This window comes from Sinocyclocheilus rhinocerous, unplaced genomic scaffold (assembly GCF_001515625.1).
Source record: "Sinocyclocheilus rhinocerous isolate Xijiao unplaced genomic scaffold, SAMN03320098_v1.1 scaffold1364, whole genome shotgun sequence".
NCBI lineage: Eukaryota > Metazoa > Chordata > Actinopteri > Cypriniformes > Cyprinidae > Sinocyclocheilus > Sinocyclocheilus rhinocerous.
Window position 1 is genome coordinate 714,266 of NW_015627534.1, and position 19,013 is coordinate 733,278.

A 19,013-nucleotide genomic window follows, 5' to 3' on the forward strand; every position below is an offset into this window, starting at 1 on the left:
GGGCGTAAATATGTCGGTACCCCGTCGGATTCTTGCTGAAATGCAAGGCTCTAAGGTGGAGCTGGGGGAGGTGGATGGTTTCGGAGGAACTCTGACAATTTGCAGCAGGACCAGCTTACAGCGAACACTGAACCAGACTATTCAAATTTTGCACTACCAAGCTCATTTGCTGCAGAATCAGCAGAGGCCAACTGCAGAACCAGCTTACAGCGAACACTGAACCAGAATATTCAAATTTTGCACTACCAAGCTCATTTGCTGCAGAATCAGCAGAGGCCAATCAGCGTGTGCCATGTAGTAAATGATTGCTAGCAGAATGCATGTAGTTCAAGTCAGGGTCAGTTCACTAATGCACACCAGAGAAAAAAAAAATTAACTCTGACATCAAACAGCACACTAAAATCTATGAAAGAGTCCTTAAACTCTAAGAATCATGGATCGAAAAAAATCCGGGGGGGGGGGTAATTTTAATGCAATAGTGCAATTATTTATTTTTTTTTATTTTTTTTTCAGTTTAACATGTTAAAAATGTTTAACGCAATTAACACAGCATCCTTCTTTCCCCTGGCATTCTTTGATCACAGTAGACTATATGAGCACGCCGCATTCTTTGATCACAGTAGACTAAAAGAGAGCTTAATTCAGTACTGGCACTGTCTGTGAAGCAGCTTTCTGTGAACACAGGCATCTGACATGCGCAAACAGAAAGCCGCTTCAGACAGCGCGCCAGTGGCGCTTCAATGGACAATACCACACAGAATTATGTCCAAATTCCCATTTTTGGCAAGTGACCCCATAAACCGTCTTAAATTTGTTACAAAAAGCCCTAAATAACCGTAAAGAGTTGGGAGAAAATCTGATATGTGCCAGATCCTTGTCATGTGCATCAAGTTTTTAAAGAGACAGCACTGCTATTAAAGTGAAACCTGCTGCAGTCTGTATCATTTCTGTAAATCAAAGAACAAAAGAAAAAGAGAGATCACTCGCTGCTCTTTGCTGATTGAATTTTGTAGCTTGAATAAAGATTAATTTAAGAGGCGAACTTATCCATAAGGCAAAGGTAGGCTTTTTGGGCCTCCAAAAGCCAAGGGCCCCCTAAAATGCTTTTCATATATGAGATGCGCATAAAGCTCTGACACTTGAACGGTTGCTTGTTTACGATGTATATTAGGCCTATCACAACAACCGTCTGCGTGTCCAAGTTGAATGTGCTTCTTGTGTATCCTGCTTGTATCAAATAAAAATATCATGCTTCTGAAGCTGTAGGTAAATTTTGAGCAACAGTGCATATTATATGTTTCTTGTTTTAAATGCCGTTTACTAATTTATGAGAAAGACCCAAGTAGAGGACGCATACGCAGTTACTTTTTTTGGTTGATAATTCTTAGGTGTGTAAATGTATTATTTCCTTTTCATAATTTTTTCAGATTCATTTAAATTTGTAGTTAAAATAACTAAAAATAAATGTATTTTAAAGTTTAGAATTTGACAGCCTTTGGAGAGTGTAGGCAATTGGGCTGAGCCCATGCACATAGGCTTACACTGGTAACTCATCAGTGGACTTTCCTCATCAATATAGGCTATATTTTTTCACACTTTCCTCATTCTTCCTAACTAGGGAACCGACTGTCTTCAGAAATGTTTCGATGGCATTTTCATTTTATCTGATAAAGTAGCCTTTATACTTTGTTTACAGCCGTTTCCGGGGAAACTGCTATATTTCTGATGCTGCAAAAGCGCCTCCTACTGGCAGAGAATGAATGTGCATTTTCAATAATACCGTCTGCAATTTTTATTCAGACCAATGCGAAAATCCACCCACATAACCCCGTTTTAAATATATATAATAATTTATACTTCTGACTCATCCCTTTTCTTTAAAAAAAAATGGTTTAAAGGCTTAATTGTAAGGTTTAGCATTTTATAATTTATTTTGTTTTTGTATTTTTTTCTGTATCTGAAGTGTAAATCAATTGCTACTCCGTGGTCTACAACATGAAAGAAAGCCAATATAACATGTACATGAAAAATGTAGAAACATTTGTAGACAAATGTAGACACAACTATGGGGCACCATTGTGCAGCAGCAAGCATCACAACAACAAAAAAGGAACCTCAAGGATGATCTAGGTAAATGTGTGCAAATATATAGGGACCCATTCCTATATTTTGCCTGGGGCCCCCACTTCACTAAATCCACCCCTGATTAATTTATATTCAATTTATAGTTTATGCATATAAAATTTATAGTTTGTGTGAAGACTGTCTTAATTTCACTTAAAATTAAAAGTTGTTATATTTTTCAAAGCCCATTAAATATTAAAAATAATGGGTTTCAATTATACTGTAATGTTGAGTGGCTATAAGTAATAGCCAAAAATGAGGGGAAAAATCAATTTAATAGAGACATCAGTAGCAGGATTGCTATCAATGACACTGGCCTTAGTAAAAAGATGCCATTAAACACGTATTTTAAATGTACCCTCTTTATGTTGTTTCTACATTAATTTGGAAATTATGACAATATAAATATATTGTATTAATATGCAATTAATCATGATTTATTACATAAAAATTTGTAATTAATTAATTTTTTTAATCGATTGAGAGCACTAATTTTGTTTGTTTGTTTTTACAACCCTCTACATTGCGAGTAAATCACTCGCATATGCGACTAAACCTTACTCTGGGCGACTATTTATTGTTTCTACATACAAATCTGCTAGCCAGACGCTCAGTACATTGCCTCACTGTGATTATACTTCTCAAAAGAAAGAGAGATGGCATATACTTCCACAAAAAAACATACCGACACATACTATATTCCTCTATTTTTTTCTTTCCTCAGTCTCTCTCTGGCCAGGGACATATCCTGCTACTATTATGAGTGAGCACTGAGACACTGGAGAAAGAAGAATAAAATTAAAGTCATTATGTTATTATGTTGCATTATGTTATTCAGGGATGAAGCCTGCTAGTATCCATCATGCATCATAACAGATGCCCGCTCCTGATCGATCTAATAGATCAGTGGTTCTCATCCCTATTCCCGGAATTTATGATCACAGATGAGCTAGTAATTACATCAATAGCAATCGTGGACAATCTGTGGAATTATAAATGTAAGTGTGTCACATAATCCAAAAGGAAACACTTGCATCACATGGATTCTATTTACAATTGTATTAAAGCTGTGATTTAGTATATTAGATGCTGAGCTACATGATTACACAAAGTGCCCTACACACTATAAATATGAGGTCACACTCTACCTTTCCAATGTGATGTAATTAGTATTTTTATTTGTGTGTAAAATGTAGCTCTAACACATACATTTATTTATTAATTTATTTATTTATTTACATTTGAACACAATGATTTTGTAATAAATTGTCCACTGGAGGCAAGTGTAGTGATAACCCAAGTGCAGTATTTATTAAACAGAAACGTAAGCAAGATACAAAACAAACATAATTCATGAAATAAACAAAACATGAACATGAACTCACCAACAGTGGTTACATGAACAAAGCTAGACAAATGGACAATGAAACATGAGGGCTATATTTAGCAAACAAAGGGGTCACATGATACAATGCAACTAATGAGAACATGACATACAACAAAGGAACCAATGACAACAAGACACATGAACAAAAGGACCACATGACAGGATCAGGGAAACACATGACAACGACAAGAGAACACAAAATAGAAGACAAGAAACCCCAAACAAGAAACAAAACCCAAAAACCCGCAGAACATATACCCCGCCTCTAAGGGTGGCTCACACCCTAAAGTAACACCAGCCCCAACCCAAAGAAAACTCAAAAAGTCCAGGAGGGTAGTGGAGCCGAGGCGGAACAGGGGGAGGGATGGAGGTTCAGGCCAGTGAAGGGGAACAGGACCTGGATCATGGAATGGACTGTGGAGCAGTGGTGGGCCTGGACTGTGGAACAATGACATGTCTAGACTGTGGAGCAATGATGGAAACCATGGACTGTGGAACAGTGGGCAAGACCATGGACTGTGGAGCAAAGGTGGGCCTGAATGAAGGCCACCAGGGCAGAGCAGACTGTGAGTTCAGGGGCGGCTTCTTTGGCCGTGATAGGACAGGCAGAGAGTTCAGGGATGGCCTCCTTGGCCGTGACCACTGTGGTCAAAATGGGACAGGCAGGAAACTCACAGGCTAATGCCAACACAGGACCGAGCTCTGGGGCTTGAGTGGGCTCTGGAGCGGATTCATGGACTGAAGCAGGCTCTGGAGCAGATTTATGGACTGAAGAGGGCTCTGGAGCAGACTCATAGACTGGAGTGGAGACTCATGGACTTGAGAGCAGTGTGCAGCCCATACACACAAGATGCAGCCGCATTACTGGAGCTTGGGCCAAGAGAGATAAGACTAATGGCCAGTGATATGGATCCACCAATGATGTCAGTGCGAGCTGCTGGCATCCCGGTGGTCTCAACACTCTCAAACCCCACGGCCTCAGCGCTGTCCAGCCCAGAGGTGGAGACTCATGGACTGGAGAGCAGTGTGCAGCCCATACACACAAGATGCAGCCGCATTACTGGAGCTTGGGCCAAGAGAGATAAGACTAATGGCCAGTGATATGGATCCACCAATGATGTCAGTGCGAGCTGCTGGCATCCCGGTGGTCTCAACACTCTCAAACCCCACGGCCTCAGCGCTGTCCAGCCCAGAGGTCCTCCCTCCGTCAGCTGTACTGCCCATGATGGCGGTATCGCTGGAGCTTGGGTACTATAGCAACATTTAATTATTTTGGTTGAGGTACATGTTGTGGAAGTTTGTAAATGAAATGTCTGGTGAGTGGCACTAAATGATTAATGCTCTGTCATGTTTGAAAATAACATAGTACCTACCCTAAACCAAACACAAACAGATTGTGTTAACAAAAGCAAATGTCAGATAAAAAATGCATTTACTGGAGCAACCATGACATTTTAGCAAGTCTTTTAGCTTTTTTCTCATGACTTGTTTCCCTCATACCCAAGCTCTTCACATCGCAAGTTCAATGTTGTACCAGGTGAACAACAAAACAAGTTTTCATGTGGTGCTGGGGAGGCTCCAGGATTTGCTTGAAAACCCCTGGTGTAAACTAGTAGTGGTAGTAGTAGTAGTTTTAGTAATAGTAGTAGTAATAGTAGTAGCAAAACAAAAAAACAAAAAAAATTGGTTGGTGTGATAGTAAGGATATCAGTATTGGTGACAGAGCTTCTGTTATAAAAATATTAATTAATATATATATATATATATATATATATATATATAACAAAAACAAAAAAACTGCAAGCATTATACAAAATATTACACAAATTTTATATTACACAAAAATTTAAAAGACAACAAAAAGTTTAAACCTATTATGACATATAATTTAAAACAATGAAAATAATTTAAAAAATCATACTCTGGGACAGAAAAAATCATCATTTATAAATATAAACAAAAGTGTAACTCACCTCAGTCATGTGGATCAAGTAAAATCGCAGATCTTCACTGTGATCTGAGGAAACAAACAGAGGTCATAATATTACTTAAGAAAGGCAACATGAATCTCAACAGAGTACATGTTATAACATACTAGATTACGTAATGCGTGAAGTCGCAGACACGCATTGCGGAGCTAGTGCAAGACGTGTATTTGTGGTCAAAAAGCTTTTTTTTTTTTTTAGAAAATTACCGATTGTTTAGCTAGATAAGACACTTATTCCTCGGCTGGGATCATGTAGAGCCCTTTGAAGCTGCATTGAACCTGCAATTTGAACCTTCAGCCCGTTGGCCACCATTGAAGTCCATTATAAGGAGAAAAATCCTGTAACGTTTTCCTCAAAAACCTTAATTTCTTTCGTGACTGAAACATAAAGACATGAACATCTTGGATGACATAGGGGTGAGTAAATTATCAGGAAATTTTTATTCTGGAAGTGAACTAATCCTTTAAATTGCAGCGCATTGAGCTCTCTCGGCCAACGTAGATTTGAGAATCAGTGGAGCGATCATCAGCAATTTCGGAGTAGACAACGAGAGTCAATTCCAGTGCTGGAGACGACTCAGACTCTAGGGCTATTCAGAGTCGAGGAATCGATTCTTTTGGAGTTGACTCCCCATCACTAATTTATAGGGCCATATATAAATTTAGTGCCATATACAGCTCAGGAAAAATTAAGACCACTGCACAGTTATCGGTTTCTCTGGTTTTACTGTTTATACGTATGTGTTTGAGTAAAAAAAACATTTTTGTTTTATTCTATAAACTACTGACAAAATTTCTCCCAAATTCCAAATAAACATATTGACATTTAAAGCATTTATTTGCAGAAAATGACAACTGGTAAAAAAAAATAAAAAAAACCGCTGCACCTCAAATTATGCAAAATAATCAAGTTTATATTGTTTTAACTTATCTTATATCATAATATTTACTTATATCACAATGTTTTAACTTAGGAAGAGTTCAGAAATCAATATTTGGTGGAATAACCCTGATTTTCAATCACAGCTTTCATGCGTCAGGGCATGCTCTCCACCAGTCTTTCACATTGCTGTTGGGTGACTTTATGCCACTCCTGGCACAAAAATTCAAGCAGCTCAGATTTGTTTGATGGCTTGTGACCATCCATCTTCCTCTTGACGTTTTCAAAGAGGTTCAGGTCTGGAGATTGGGCTGACCATGACCATGGTCTTGATCTGGTGGTCCTTCATCCACACCTTGATTGACTTGGCTGTGTGATATAGTTCAAGTTAATATTTTATGGTAAAGGGATTCTGCTGACAAGAAAAAAAAAATTGGGAATGCATGGTGTAAAGAATTTATTTTTTTAAAAATGCTTCATTCCAAAAGAATGTATTCCTCCATTGCATATAATTTTCAATAATTTATTTGTAATTTATATACAAACAAAAAGCTTTAAGAGTGTGATGGTTGAAGTTTAAAATAAATATCTAAATTCAACAGCAGATGTCACTCTCTGCTCTCTGACATTAACCCATTTTGGCTTAGTTAGGAGAGTCAGTGACATACACTGTTTGTTTCATTAGAACATCCTCTCCTCCACCTTCCCACCCTGAAGGAAGGAAGCAAAAGCCTCATTTTAAAACATAAGACATAAAATAAAAAAATAAATAGTAATAATAAATAAATAAATTGTGGGATTAGACAAGTGTAAAATATATTATAAAACAGGTTTTAGCCATTCTTATTCTGAAGAAAATGTGGATAATGCACTGGTCGGTGAACTAAACACCACTCATTTAACACCCTCTTTTTTCAGTTCTGTTTGTATATGGTTGGCATGTTAATGAATAAAAGTTGAGTCCATTTTTTTTATTCCCTTAAGCAGAATCTGCTATCTGTATAAATATTCCATATTGCATAAAACAAAATAATACTTTTTTACACCAATCATTCCGATAGTTTACATCCTCTTGGTTCCTAATATAGTGTGTGGCCTTCTTGAGCATCAGCAATGTGTAAAAAGTTTATAAAGATAGAGTAGTACCAGGGGTATTTTTGTCGCACCTCCATCAGGCTCCCAGCCCCCTCCCAGTCTCTGCTCCCTCTCCCTTGATTTCTAACCACATATACACCTGTCAGCTATTACCCAGACAATTGTGGATTCCTTAAATACCACATTGCCTAGTCTACAACCAGGACTATTTAAAGTAGTCTATTTTAGACTTTCTACTTTCTGCAGTGTTCTAGCTTCATGGTCCTTCTTCAATTTCACAGGTCCAAGACCTTCCTCTTGTTTAATATACTTTACCATTGTGTTGACACTCATCGATCTCTGTTTATTGTTTTTATGATAACTCCAGTCATTCATCTTTTGCCTGCCATCCACGGCAGTGTTTCTGCTGTGCATTCATCCACCACTACTCACATGCTCTGCTGCTTTGTCTTTTCAAATAAAGATCCCAGCACTTATTTATACACACATTTGCTGTGTTGCTTCCTGAAAGAAGACTAGACACAACCATGTACCCATCTGATCTTCAGTGCGCTGCCAAGACTATCTAGACTCTGATCTAGTAGCTCCGCCTTCTTCTTCCAGCTTCACAACCCATGCTAATCAGCTTCCATGCCAAATGCAGAAGAGTTTAGTTCTTCTTGTTATACAAAAATGAATGGATAATCATCTTTACCTGTATTGTGGAGCATTAGGCCATCATCATCCTCTGCCTGAGTGCCTGATCTACTCCTCTCGAATGGTGGTGAGCTCTCTTTCTTGTAAAACTGTTATTCACTCATCACTAAGTATGAAAGTTATTATATTGAATGCTGGTGCTTCCATTACAGTAGACTGTGTTCCAGTTTGCTGGAAAAAAAGGCCATGGAGGAATATATTTACAAGGCATTCCAGTAGGGTTACATCCATTTGTTCTCTTGCCCTTTTAGCCTCAAGCTTTCATTTCGTAGCCAAGAAAGATTATGTATTGAGACCATACATTCAATATCTCTCCCTCAACAGCAGCATCATTAAATGTGTTATTCTCTGCCCTTGGTTCCTGTCGCCTTAAGATCCTGAGGGCCTACAACTTCATTCATATTTGCATGGAAGACCTTGAGTACCTCCACAGATTTCTCATCAATAAATGCAATTGCATTTGGACTGCTAATAAAATGTTTCTCTGGAGATCTTGTTCTGTCCCTGTTCATGGTAAATGCACGTATCTGTGTCACTTTCCCATGCCTGTCTTTGTTTGGAGGTCGGGTGGGTGACAGGAAGTGTCTGTTTCAATGGTGATGCTCAACCTGGGGATCTAAGTCCATTGGTAAAAGTTACCAATGTCAAGAACACCTCTTTCCTGAACATTACCACACAGCACACACAATGGGCTCCATCACTTTATCTTTTTGATTACAGACTGTCTGGAAATCTACTTCAAATACTGCACATTTTGCATATCCAGTCTCTACTAATGAGCTGATGACCTAAATTAGGTTGATTAATGAAAAACAAAATGTGTTGTGGGGCTCCAATAATCACTACTGAGAACCACTGTGTTAGATGACTTGTACAAATTCTACACAACAGCACTATTTATTGTAGCAACAAGCTATGACCACTGTAAACACAAGAACAAATCAATCAAGGATGATTTTTTTTCTGCAAAATCTGAGAAATGTGTGTGTGTGTGTGTGTGTGTGTGTGTGTACGTTTTTGTGACATATGAGGACACAAATTTGTATAATGACATAGGTATTACAAGGAGAAGGTGACTTATGAAGACATTACCCCATGTCCCCATTTTTCAAAACGCTTATAAATCATACAGAGTGAGTGAGTTTTTTTGAGAAAGTAAAGTGTGTGTGTCTCTGTGTGCATGTGCGTGTGTGTGCTTGATTAATAATAGAATTTCAGACAATTTTAACCAAAATTAACTTCTCTAGGACAGTTTTACCTTAAAAGTAAAAAAAATAATAATAATAATCTTACACTGAATGTCAACAGGGACAAACACCCGAAGAGTAAGTGTGTGAAATGTTTATACATTTGTGTGAATATGTGTGTAGTTGTCACTCACCATCCTGCAGCTGCAGCTGTCTGAGGTACAGTGGGTTTTGCAGGACGTTACATTGTCCCAGTTTATCCTCTCTGGTCACCAACATCAGATCTGAGTATATAAAGATTGTTACCTAGAGAGAGAGCATAAGAGAGAGAGAATTCAGCAAAAATGGATCAAATGCAGATGTTTTAAAAGAACATTGGAAGTCATATGATGTACAATAAATGTGATGTGACTGCCGGTGCACAAGAACCACTGCTGTAGAGTACGAGTAGAGATTAAAGGGAAAGCAAGTCTCAAAAAATGGAAATAACACAGTAATAATTGCTTTTTTCATTTAGTTCTCATATGACTGCACCCATCATATTGTATATGAAAACCCATAACAGCACCTTTCTACTGAACTTAATTGTGTGGTTATGTTACTTACATTAAAATTATCCTGATACACTTTTTTCCCATTTTCCTCTCTGCTAATTCATTTACCTTCATAATTCACCTAAAGACTGCTGAAGATAATAAACTAATATTTTTTTGTATAAATGTTAGGCTATTTCTACATTTAACCTAAATACCACTTCATGTTTATTAAAAGAAAGAAAGAAAGAAATCTTTGTGAAATTGCACAGCTCTTGCAGTTCACGTATTAGATTGACATATATAAACAAAATGTACTTTTTCATCCGTCCATTTATCAGTCCTACACCAACTGAACAACCCTGCATTCCATTTGGAAGGGCTCATCCCTATGCCCTAATCCCTTCAAAGGGTTTACCCTCCGGAGTGAGAGCTTTGAAGGGTTGAGGGGTATAGGGGACCAAACAACTGTTTCTTGAAGTGCCCTTCTGCGTCAGCATCACGTGCCCACACGGCGGCGCCGTCATCATGGAAAGAATCAGCGCAAAGGATCATGGGTGCCTGAAGTGTCCATCAGTTGTACCCTTCGAAATCCTTCATTCCGAAGGGCCCTTTGAAGTGGCCAGTTTTGAGCACTTCGGTTTGGAATGACCCTTCAACATGGCGGCCATGATTGTTTTCACTCCGAAGTGCCCTTTGGAGGGCGATATATCCCGTTTAGAACACACCGCCTGTCTGTCACGATCACCAGCTGGAGTGCCCCTGATAACCACCAGAGGGAACTACATCCCATACCTCTGTCACTCAGTCTTGGACTTCATTTCCCATAACCCATTGCCTGGACTCATCATGCCTGATTGTTTTCACCTGTTCCTCATTACCTCTGACTATATAATCCTGGTGTTTTCAGTCAGATTTTACGAAGTCTTACATGTGTCACAACTGCAGCGCTAAGCCTTTTATCCTGGTTCGCTCGTGGCAGGTTTTCCTGGTTCTTGATATTCTGCTTGTTTATCTGGATTACTCAGTCCTGGGGTAGTGATGGTGAAGTGAAGCGTTCTGAACCAGTGAGGCTTTCAACACAATTATATCGGAAAAAGGTTCATTACTTGAAGCTTTTTAAAACGGTTTATGCTGTGGCTAGTGATGGGAGAAACAAAGCTTTTCGAAGCATTGAATCAATTGAATCAATTGCTTCGAAAAATGATTTGATGTTTCGAGGCACTTGAAACAGCACATGCTGGCGACACCTGCTGGTGAAAACGTTGTAAAAGCATCAAGAACTCAGACCAAACTTACAAAACAAATGGAAATGTTTTTTTTAGAAATACCTTTTTTTTATTTTTTTTATTAAATAAACACTTAAATGCTATTAAATATTAGTGCTTGCATTATGTATTTTATTTAAGTATAATCAAACCCTTGACACACAATGAACTAAATTAATTATTTAATGAATTAATTGATTTATGTAATTTTTTAATTAAGTGTTTTCATTAGAGCTGTCTATAAAAACCAGCAGGCAAGAGTTTTGATAGTCAGGAGAAGGAAGTGGATTTAATTCTATCGTAAGCTCATTTTGTAATTTTTAAGGTATGATGTGATTTGTAGGTTGAAAGTAGCCTACTGCATGTTTTTTTTTTTACTATATAGCCATCTGTGTTAAAGGGAAGTTATCTTTTGTTTAACCCACAACATCTGGCCCTGAATTCTTTATTTTTTATAGTACAATTTTGTGGGGTTTTATGTCACATGATTAACTGGGCAACCAGAAGTGGTTCATGGGTTCACTTTGAGATCAACACCCCCTAGTGGTGAACCATCGGAGTTTCGAAACGTTTCGAAACAATGTGACGTAACGAAGCTTCGTTTGCTAAAATCACGTGACCTGGCCGGTTTGATACGCGCTCCAAAACACTGATTCGAAACAAAAGATTCACAAATGTTTCGAAGCTTCGTGAAGCAGTGTTTCGGACGCGCCCATCGCTAGCTGTGGCCATCTAGTGTTCATAAAAATAAATAAGACCTTCCAAAGTGTTATGTTCCATTACAGCCAGTGGTTTCACATCTGGTTCTACAACTGATTCTTTGTTTTATTATATTTTATATGAATAATGGTCATTGTCAAAGTCATTCCTTTGTGTCGGTGTACTGGCACTAAAAATAAGAAAAATAAATAAATAAATTCATAAATTAAATCTATGATCTGTTTATTTTAACTCTGGCCATGAAATAACAGTCTAAGGATTGAGGCAAAGTTCATTTTTGAGCTCAATATATAAATTACGATTAAAAAATAAATAAAAAAAACAATGTTAACACATTATAATGTAATATAATGTAAAGGAAACGGTGCTGAGGTTTGCTTCGTTTGAAACAGATACTGAAGCAGTCACGTGGTTTTCAGGTGAATGAAGCTTCGGACGTCATAGATCACGTGCTTTTCTCAAAACGATTTAAGCTCCGATACAGTGCTTCAATGTGAAATGTGTTGTTTTTTTGATACAAGCTTCGAAGCTTCGGTGTTGAACGTAACATCACTACCCTGGGGTCTGTTCTTCGTACGTCGCTAACTAAGTTAGCTGGATTTGATTGTTGATGATTTGGCATGATCTTGGATTGGTTGGTTCTTCGGAAGCACATCCCGGAGTTGCTGTCATAGCAACAGCTCCGTAAGCTTAAACCTGCTCGGGAGCAGGCTTATTTCATGTAAACAGGATTAGATTGCATCTTTGTAAGCAGAACTGATACTTAGAATCTGTCCCAACCACTGCTACTTTATTAGAAGTGTACCCTACTGATCCAGGGATAGTAATTTACAATAATAATAATTTAAAAATGAATCCAAAAAAATATTATAATGTTGTGTAGTCATCATCTATAACACTATAGACAGCCAGGTTTACTCATTGAACAATTTATTTGTGATGAAATAATTACATTATAATTGTATTGGAGTCTTACACACATGCTATACAGTTAATCTGAGCCGTGCATTCATTTGAGTGGTGACAGCTATTATGGGAGTGGCTTGACGGAGCGCAGGAGATGCGGATAAAGATTGTCAAGTTTTTTCGTCAGGTGTCTTTTTTTAATTAAATGATGTCATTACATTACATTACAATCGCTGCATTGCTGATCTTGGTTTCGAGTATCGATACATCTGCCCTTTATGGGAAACACGAGAACGCGCAGTAATCTTAGACAACTTAATCCAGATATTTTAATCAAATCCACAAATTCGTTTGAAGAACCAAATTAGCCAGAGATCAGTTATCACGATTACTAGATCTGGAATCTTTCAAATCATCTCAGATGTATTAAGCATTGTACAAAGAACGGACCCCTGAACTCTGCCATTGTTTTGGATTGCTTGTTGTGTTTGACCCCATGCCTGTTTTGACTACGATTGTGGATTACCCTTTAATAAACTACTGCACTCGAATCCTCAGCCTTCATGTTTCCATGCAGTTTTGTGAAACAAACCTGCTCGTTGCTCCACGTTTGCCCTCTGCTCATTTTGTTTTGGTCACATAGCCATGGCCGGACTTACCATTGGGCTTGAGTGGGCTCGAGCCCATGGGCCCCGCCCACTCGCTTCCGTTCATTTGATTTGTTTATTTTTCAATTAAGGTTCGTTGATTGGTCTGGCATTGTTAGCAACCCTGCCATGCTTAAGGAATGACATAATTTAATTAGTTAAACTATATGTCAGTTATTTTGATGTTTGATGATTGGTTATTGGTGATAACGATGCGTCGGGTTTACACTGTTGTAACCTGGCCACATTAATCAGTATAATGGCGGACAAGCGGTATCGGAGTGGCGCGCTTAAAAGAAAACTAAAAAATGAAAGACAGCGACGTGAAAAGGAAGCACTCAGTAAATTGAAAACGATTACTGGATTTTTCACACCTGTGACACCACAGCCTGATGTACAAGCTGAGAGATCAGAGGACAACAACCTGCTGGAGCCGATCTGACTTCACGTGCAGAGCAGCCCATCAGTGGATTATCGTCTTTTCAGTCAGAAGCCGTTAGCTGTATGGAGGCGGCAACAGAAACAGCGACTGCACCAGATAGGCCTATAGCTACTACTGATTCTTACGCTGCCAATCCTGCTTGCTGGGTAAAATTGATGAGAATGTGCGTGCTTACTGGGCGCGGAAAAGTCCGGAGTCCTGTCAAAATAAGGAGGCTAATGTCAAAGCCTCTGAACGCCACTACAAACATCAGAAGAGACTGTTTTGCAAAATTCATTTCAAACGCAAGCATCTGAATGGTGAGTCTCTGCCCAGAGAATGGTTGCTGTACTCGCCTTCCACAGGCTGTGTGTTTTGTTTTGCTTGCCGTCTTTTTTGTGAGGGTGAATCCCCTTTTGAGTCTAGTTATAATGACTGGAAACATGCTACCAGACGCTTTGCCGAGCATGAGAATAGTGACCGTCATAGGAAGACAATGTTTAATTACATCAACAGAGCAGCAGCTGATGGCGTTATACACTCCCAACTTAAAAAGCAGCTTGAGTCGCACTGCAATTATTGGAGTGAAGTTTTGCGAAGAGTGGCTGCGGTTGTAAAATTTCTGTCAGAACGGGGATTGGCTTTCCGAGGCTCAAGTTAAATATTTGGTAGAGCTGACAATGGGAATTACATGGGCATCCTGGAGCTGATCAGTGAATTTGACCCATTCTTGAAATCACACATACAAATGTATGGAAATGCTGGGGTAGGAACCCCCTCATATCTCTCGTCGAAAACGTGTGAAGAATTTATCAAGATAATGGGCGACAGATTGCTTTCTGAAATTATTGCCGAAGTGAAAGTGGCCAAGTACTTTTCGATTAGCTTTAATTCAACTCCCGACATCACAAACATCGATCAGCTTACATTCATCATAAGGTATGTTTCACCTGAGGGCCTCGTTGAAGAGAGATTCCTAAAATTCCTCCCTGTAGCAAGCCACACAGGGAAGGCACTGTGTGATGCCGTACTCACAGTTTTACATGAAATGGACATAAACATCTGTAACTGCCGCGGACAATGCTATGATAATGCTGCAAACATGTCAGGAGTGTACAACAGCCTGCAAGCTCACATCAAAGACGCAAGCTCACATCAAAGACATTATTCCACTAGTAGAGTGGGTGCCATGTGCCGCGCACACGCTCAATCTTGTTGGAATTAATAGTGTAAACTGCTGCACAGAGACTGCAGATTTTTTTAACATTGTGCAAACTTTGTTCAACTTCTGCTCCAAATCTACAGCAAGATGGAAGTTGGTAACTGCAGGGTTGCAGCCTAATGAAAACCACCGCATTGAGACACTAAAAACGCTCTCTGACACCAGGTGGGCTGCACATGCACAGGCCACCAAGGCACTGTGCAGAAATTATGGCATTATTCAAGAGTCACTGATGAACATTGCAGAAAACAGCACACAGAACCTGACAACACAAAATGATGCAAGGTCACTGCATAAAAAAATGAACAAACTAGAGACTGCTTTTCTTTGCACTATGTGGAATCATGTTCTCCATCGCTTACAGGGGACAAGTGTTGCACTACAAGCTGTGGATCTTGACCTGTGCAATGCTGTTGATTTGGTGAGATCACTGCGGGAATATATTGTAGGTTTGAGAAATGAATTTGATGTGTTTGAGGCCCAAGCAAAAGCAATGTCGCCCACAGTTTCAGCAACGCACAAACAAGACACACAAAGACAAAGAAAACGCAAGACTCATGTGGGTGAGTCTGCAACACCTGAGGCTCACTTGTCAGGACGAGAAAAGTTCTCATCTGGTGTGTTTTTAGTTGTGATGGACAGGTTGCTGGCTGAACTCGATCGTCGTTTTAAATCCTATAATGACCTCAACGTCTCCTTTGGTTTCCTGAACAACATATCTACTCTCTCTGCTGAACATCTGCGTGAAAAAGCAGCAGATCTACAGAGGAGGTACCACACTGACCTGGAAAATGAATTTTGTGAAGAAATCATCCAGTTCAAAGACTTCATCTGCCATGATGAGCCATCATCTGCAAGGGAACTTTTAATGTCCATTAGGAAAAGAAAACTACAGACCATCTTCCCAAATGTGGATCTTGCTCTCAGACTTTACCTAACATTACCAGTCACAAATGCAAGTGGGGAGCGCAGTTTCTCCAAACTGAAACTGGTAAAAAATAGACTGCGATCCACAATGGTACATCAGAAATTACATCATCTTACTCTGATGTCAATTGAGAGTGACCTTCTACGTAAAGTCAATTTTACTGATGTGATCAAAGACTTCGCTGTAAAGAAGTCCAGAAGACGCCACTTTTAACTAGTAAGACTCAATTCCATTCCATTTTTTTGAAATGAGATGACAGATAGTATAGTGCATATAGTACATGCATGAAGTCGAAATCTGATTCCCTATTTCTCTCAGCTATGTTGTTGTTTTAAATGATCATACTCTGAATTCTGTCATGCTTGTTTCAGCTGTGATAGTGTAATATTTTTATATTTACTGTTTTCATTGTATTTGTGTGCATAGTTTTGATGTTTTTCAAAGGTAACTAAAACTCGCATACTTTCATACTCAACTCTCTCATTCTCTCTTTAATGCTCACTCGCTCACACACACACACACACGCACACACACACACACGCTCACACACACACACAAACACTTTATCTTGCACTTTGTTCAACATGTATACATTGATTTTGGATTGCTACACTACTTTCATCCAATAAACAGAAAAAAAAATACCTCAATGACAGTTGTTGTTTCAATTGCTGTGACAAGAATTGTTCTATTAGCAAAACAAGACAATCAGCATTGCACGAAAAAATAAATTTACGTTGGCTAAAGAAATTCTTTACTGAGAAAAACTATTGTTGAGAGAACTGAAATTCTTTTTAACAGTGTACTTTAGATGCCAGTAAATGATCTTTAAAATGCCATTATAATGAGGGGAGAATTGCTTCAATTACTTTTCCATTATAGATTATACTCTAAAATTGTTGAGATGTACTCATACATGTATGTGAATCAGCCTATACTGTATATCATCTGGAAATGTATACAATCTGTAAAATATTAACAATTACACACTTATTTTTTATTTAAGGTTCATACACTTATGTTTACAAGTTACTGCAACCTTATAAGGGTTTTGTATGTTTTCCAGTAGTTTACATATAAAGTTTTGTTGTCATTTTGAAATCATTCTGCCAAAGAAACTGAATTTTGTGCATTGCAAAAAATACACGATCACTGTGGTCATATAAATAAATAATTCTATTTAGACAGGGCATAATTGTTTTAGAGATACATAGCTCTATGATACATGTTGTGTGTAGTGTTTGTTGGGAAAAACTGACATCTAATGGACAAAGTTAGGTACTGCACCTAAACAAAATCTGAAAGCTCATTTTTTAAGATATCAGCCCAAATTTGGAGCACAAATTGTGTGGCTTTGACTTTCTAGCATTTTTTTTTTAAGTATAACACGTTTTATTAAAAAAAAGATTTGTATAAAAGTCATAAACTAAAACCTCTATAACATTTCTGTTTCACTTTAACTTTTTTTTTTCAGTTCAACAATGAACTGCCAAGGTTCTTCCTTAAAATGAGGCCAAACTTATTTCTGTGCTCCGAAACTTCCCATTTTTAATGAAAGCTTTTTTTGACACTGACATTTTTGTCCACTAAATACCTCAGAGTAATTTTTTTTAACTGGCTCTCAGGGTTAAGGTCATTTGTAGAGTGAGTAGGGGCCCGAAAATGACTCAAGCCCAGGGGCCCCCACCATCCCAAGTCCTGCCCTGGCTGTATCATGTACAATATCTGTAGTATCTCCAAAACAATATCTTGTCTAGTTTCTGACTTTTGAGCTTCTAGGCATAACAAAGCTGAGCTTGAATCTGAGCATATAACAGATCTGCTTAGTCCTATTTCATTTATTGTATTGATTGCTATCAGAATTGCTATGAACTCTGCTGTAAACACAGAAACATGATCTGTTATTCTCAAGCGTGATGATATATGCTGCCCGCAGCTGACCATTCTGTGGATGCTTAGATGCATCTGTGTGAACCTGTAGATGCTGTTCATACTTGGATCAATGTGTTCTGCTGTCCTCTCTGCTTCTAACATACTCTGATCCTGATCTGGTCTTGATTCCAGTAAGAATAGATCTATATTTGGTTGTGGTATAATCCACATTGGCGTTGCTGGTAATATTACTGCTGGAATGACACTGTACTCACTTAATGTCATGTCCTGCACTAAGTCCTTAATGATCCATCCAAAACTGTTAACTTTCCTTTTCCCGTGTTCCCAACATGCCTCAATTATACCTTTTGTCGGGTGACTATCCTTCTGACCTTTAAGGGTTGCCCAATATGCCAGTATCAGATGCTTTCTTCTTAATTTAATCTGCATCTCCCCCATCTCTACCTGTAACACTGGACCTGTAGAAGACGATAAGCTCCACAGCAAGCTCTCAAAGCTTGGGACTGAATTCTCTCTAATCTTCCTAATTGTGACTTAGTAGCTGAACCGTATGTCATACAACCATAATCTAATATTGCTCTTATCATTGTCGAATAAATCGTTTTTAATGCCAATCTATCAGCTCCCCATTCACGTCCTGAAATACACCTCATTACATTTAAAATCTTCTTACATTTATCCACCATCTTATTAATGTGTGTATTCCATGTAGCTTTTGTATCAAACCACATACTGTACCTAAACATCTTATCACTTTAACCTGTTCTAACTCTTTATTATATAACTTCATCTTTAAATTTATACTTGACCTTTAATTGTTATTTAAAACCCCATTTATAAGACCACCTCTCAACATTATTTACAGCTGTTTGCATTTTATTAACAATATAATCTGCATGACCTCTAAGCCACAGAGCTCCATCATCTGCAAACAACGATTTATTTATATTTCTATCTAATGTTGCAAATACATTATTTATCATAATAATAAACAACAAAGGACTTATGACACGCCCTTGAGGAGTTCCATTCTCAGTTGTTCCTTTCCTTGATATACATTCCCCAATCCTTACTTTAATGTTTCTATCAATTAAAAACTCTTTAATCCAATTATATAAT

At 38.3% G+C, this 19,013-nt stretch overlaps 1 protein-coding gene across 2 annotated transcripts in view; it reads right to left on the reverse strand.

Moving 5' to 3' along the window:
• The window catches only part of LOC107728018 (regulator of G-protein signaling 3-like), a 182,450-nt gene that overhangs the window by 112,068 nt on the left and 51,369 nt on the right, over positions 1-19,013 (reverse strand). For both annotated transcript variants that reach the window (XM_016538079.1, XM_016538072.1), the window contains 2 exons: positions 9,551-9,662; positions 5,485-5,528 (listed from right to left, as the gene is read on the reverse strand). In XM_016538079.1, the coding sequence (XP_016393565.1) occupies positions 5,485-5,528; positions 9,551-9,662 (156 nt within the window). The remainder of the gene's footprint in view (positions 1-5,484; positions 5,529-9,550; positions 9,663-19,013) is intronic.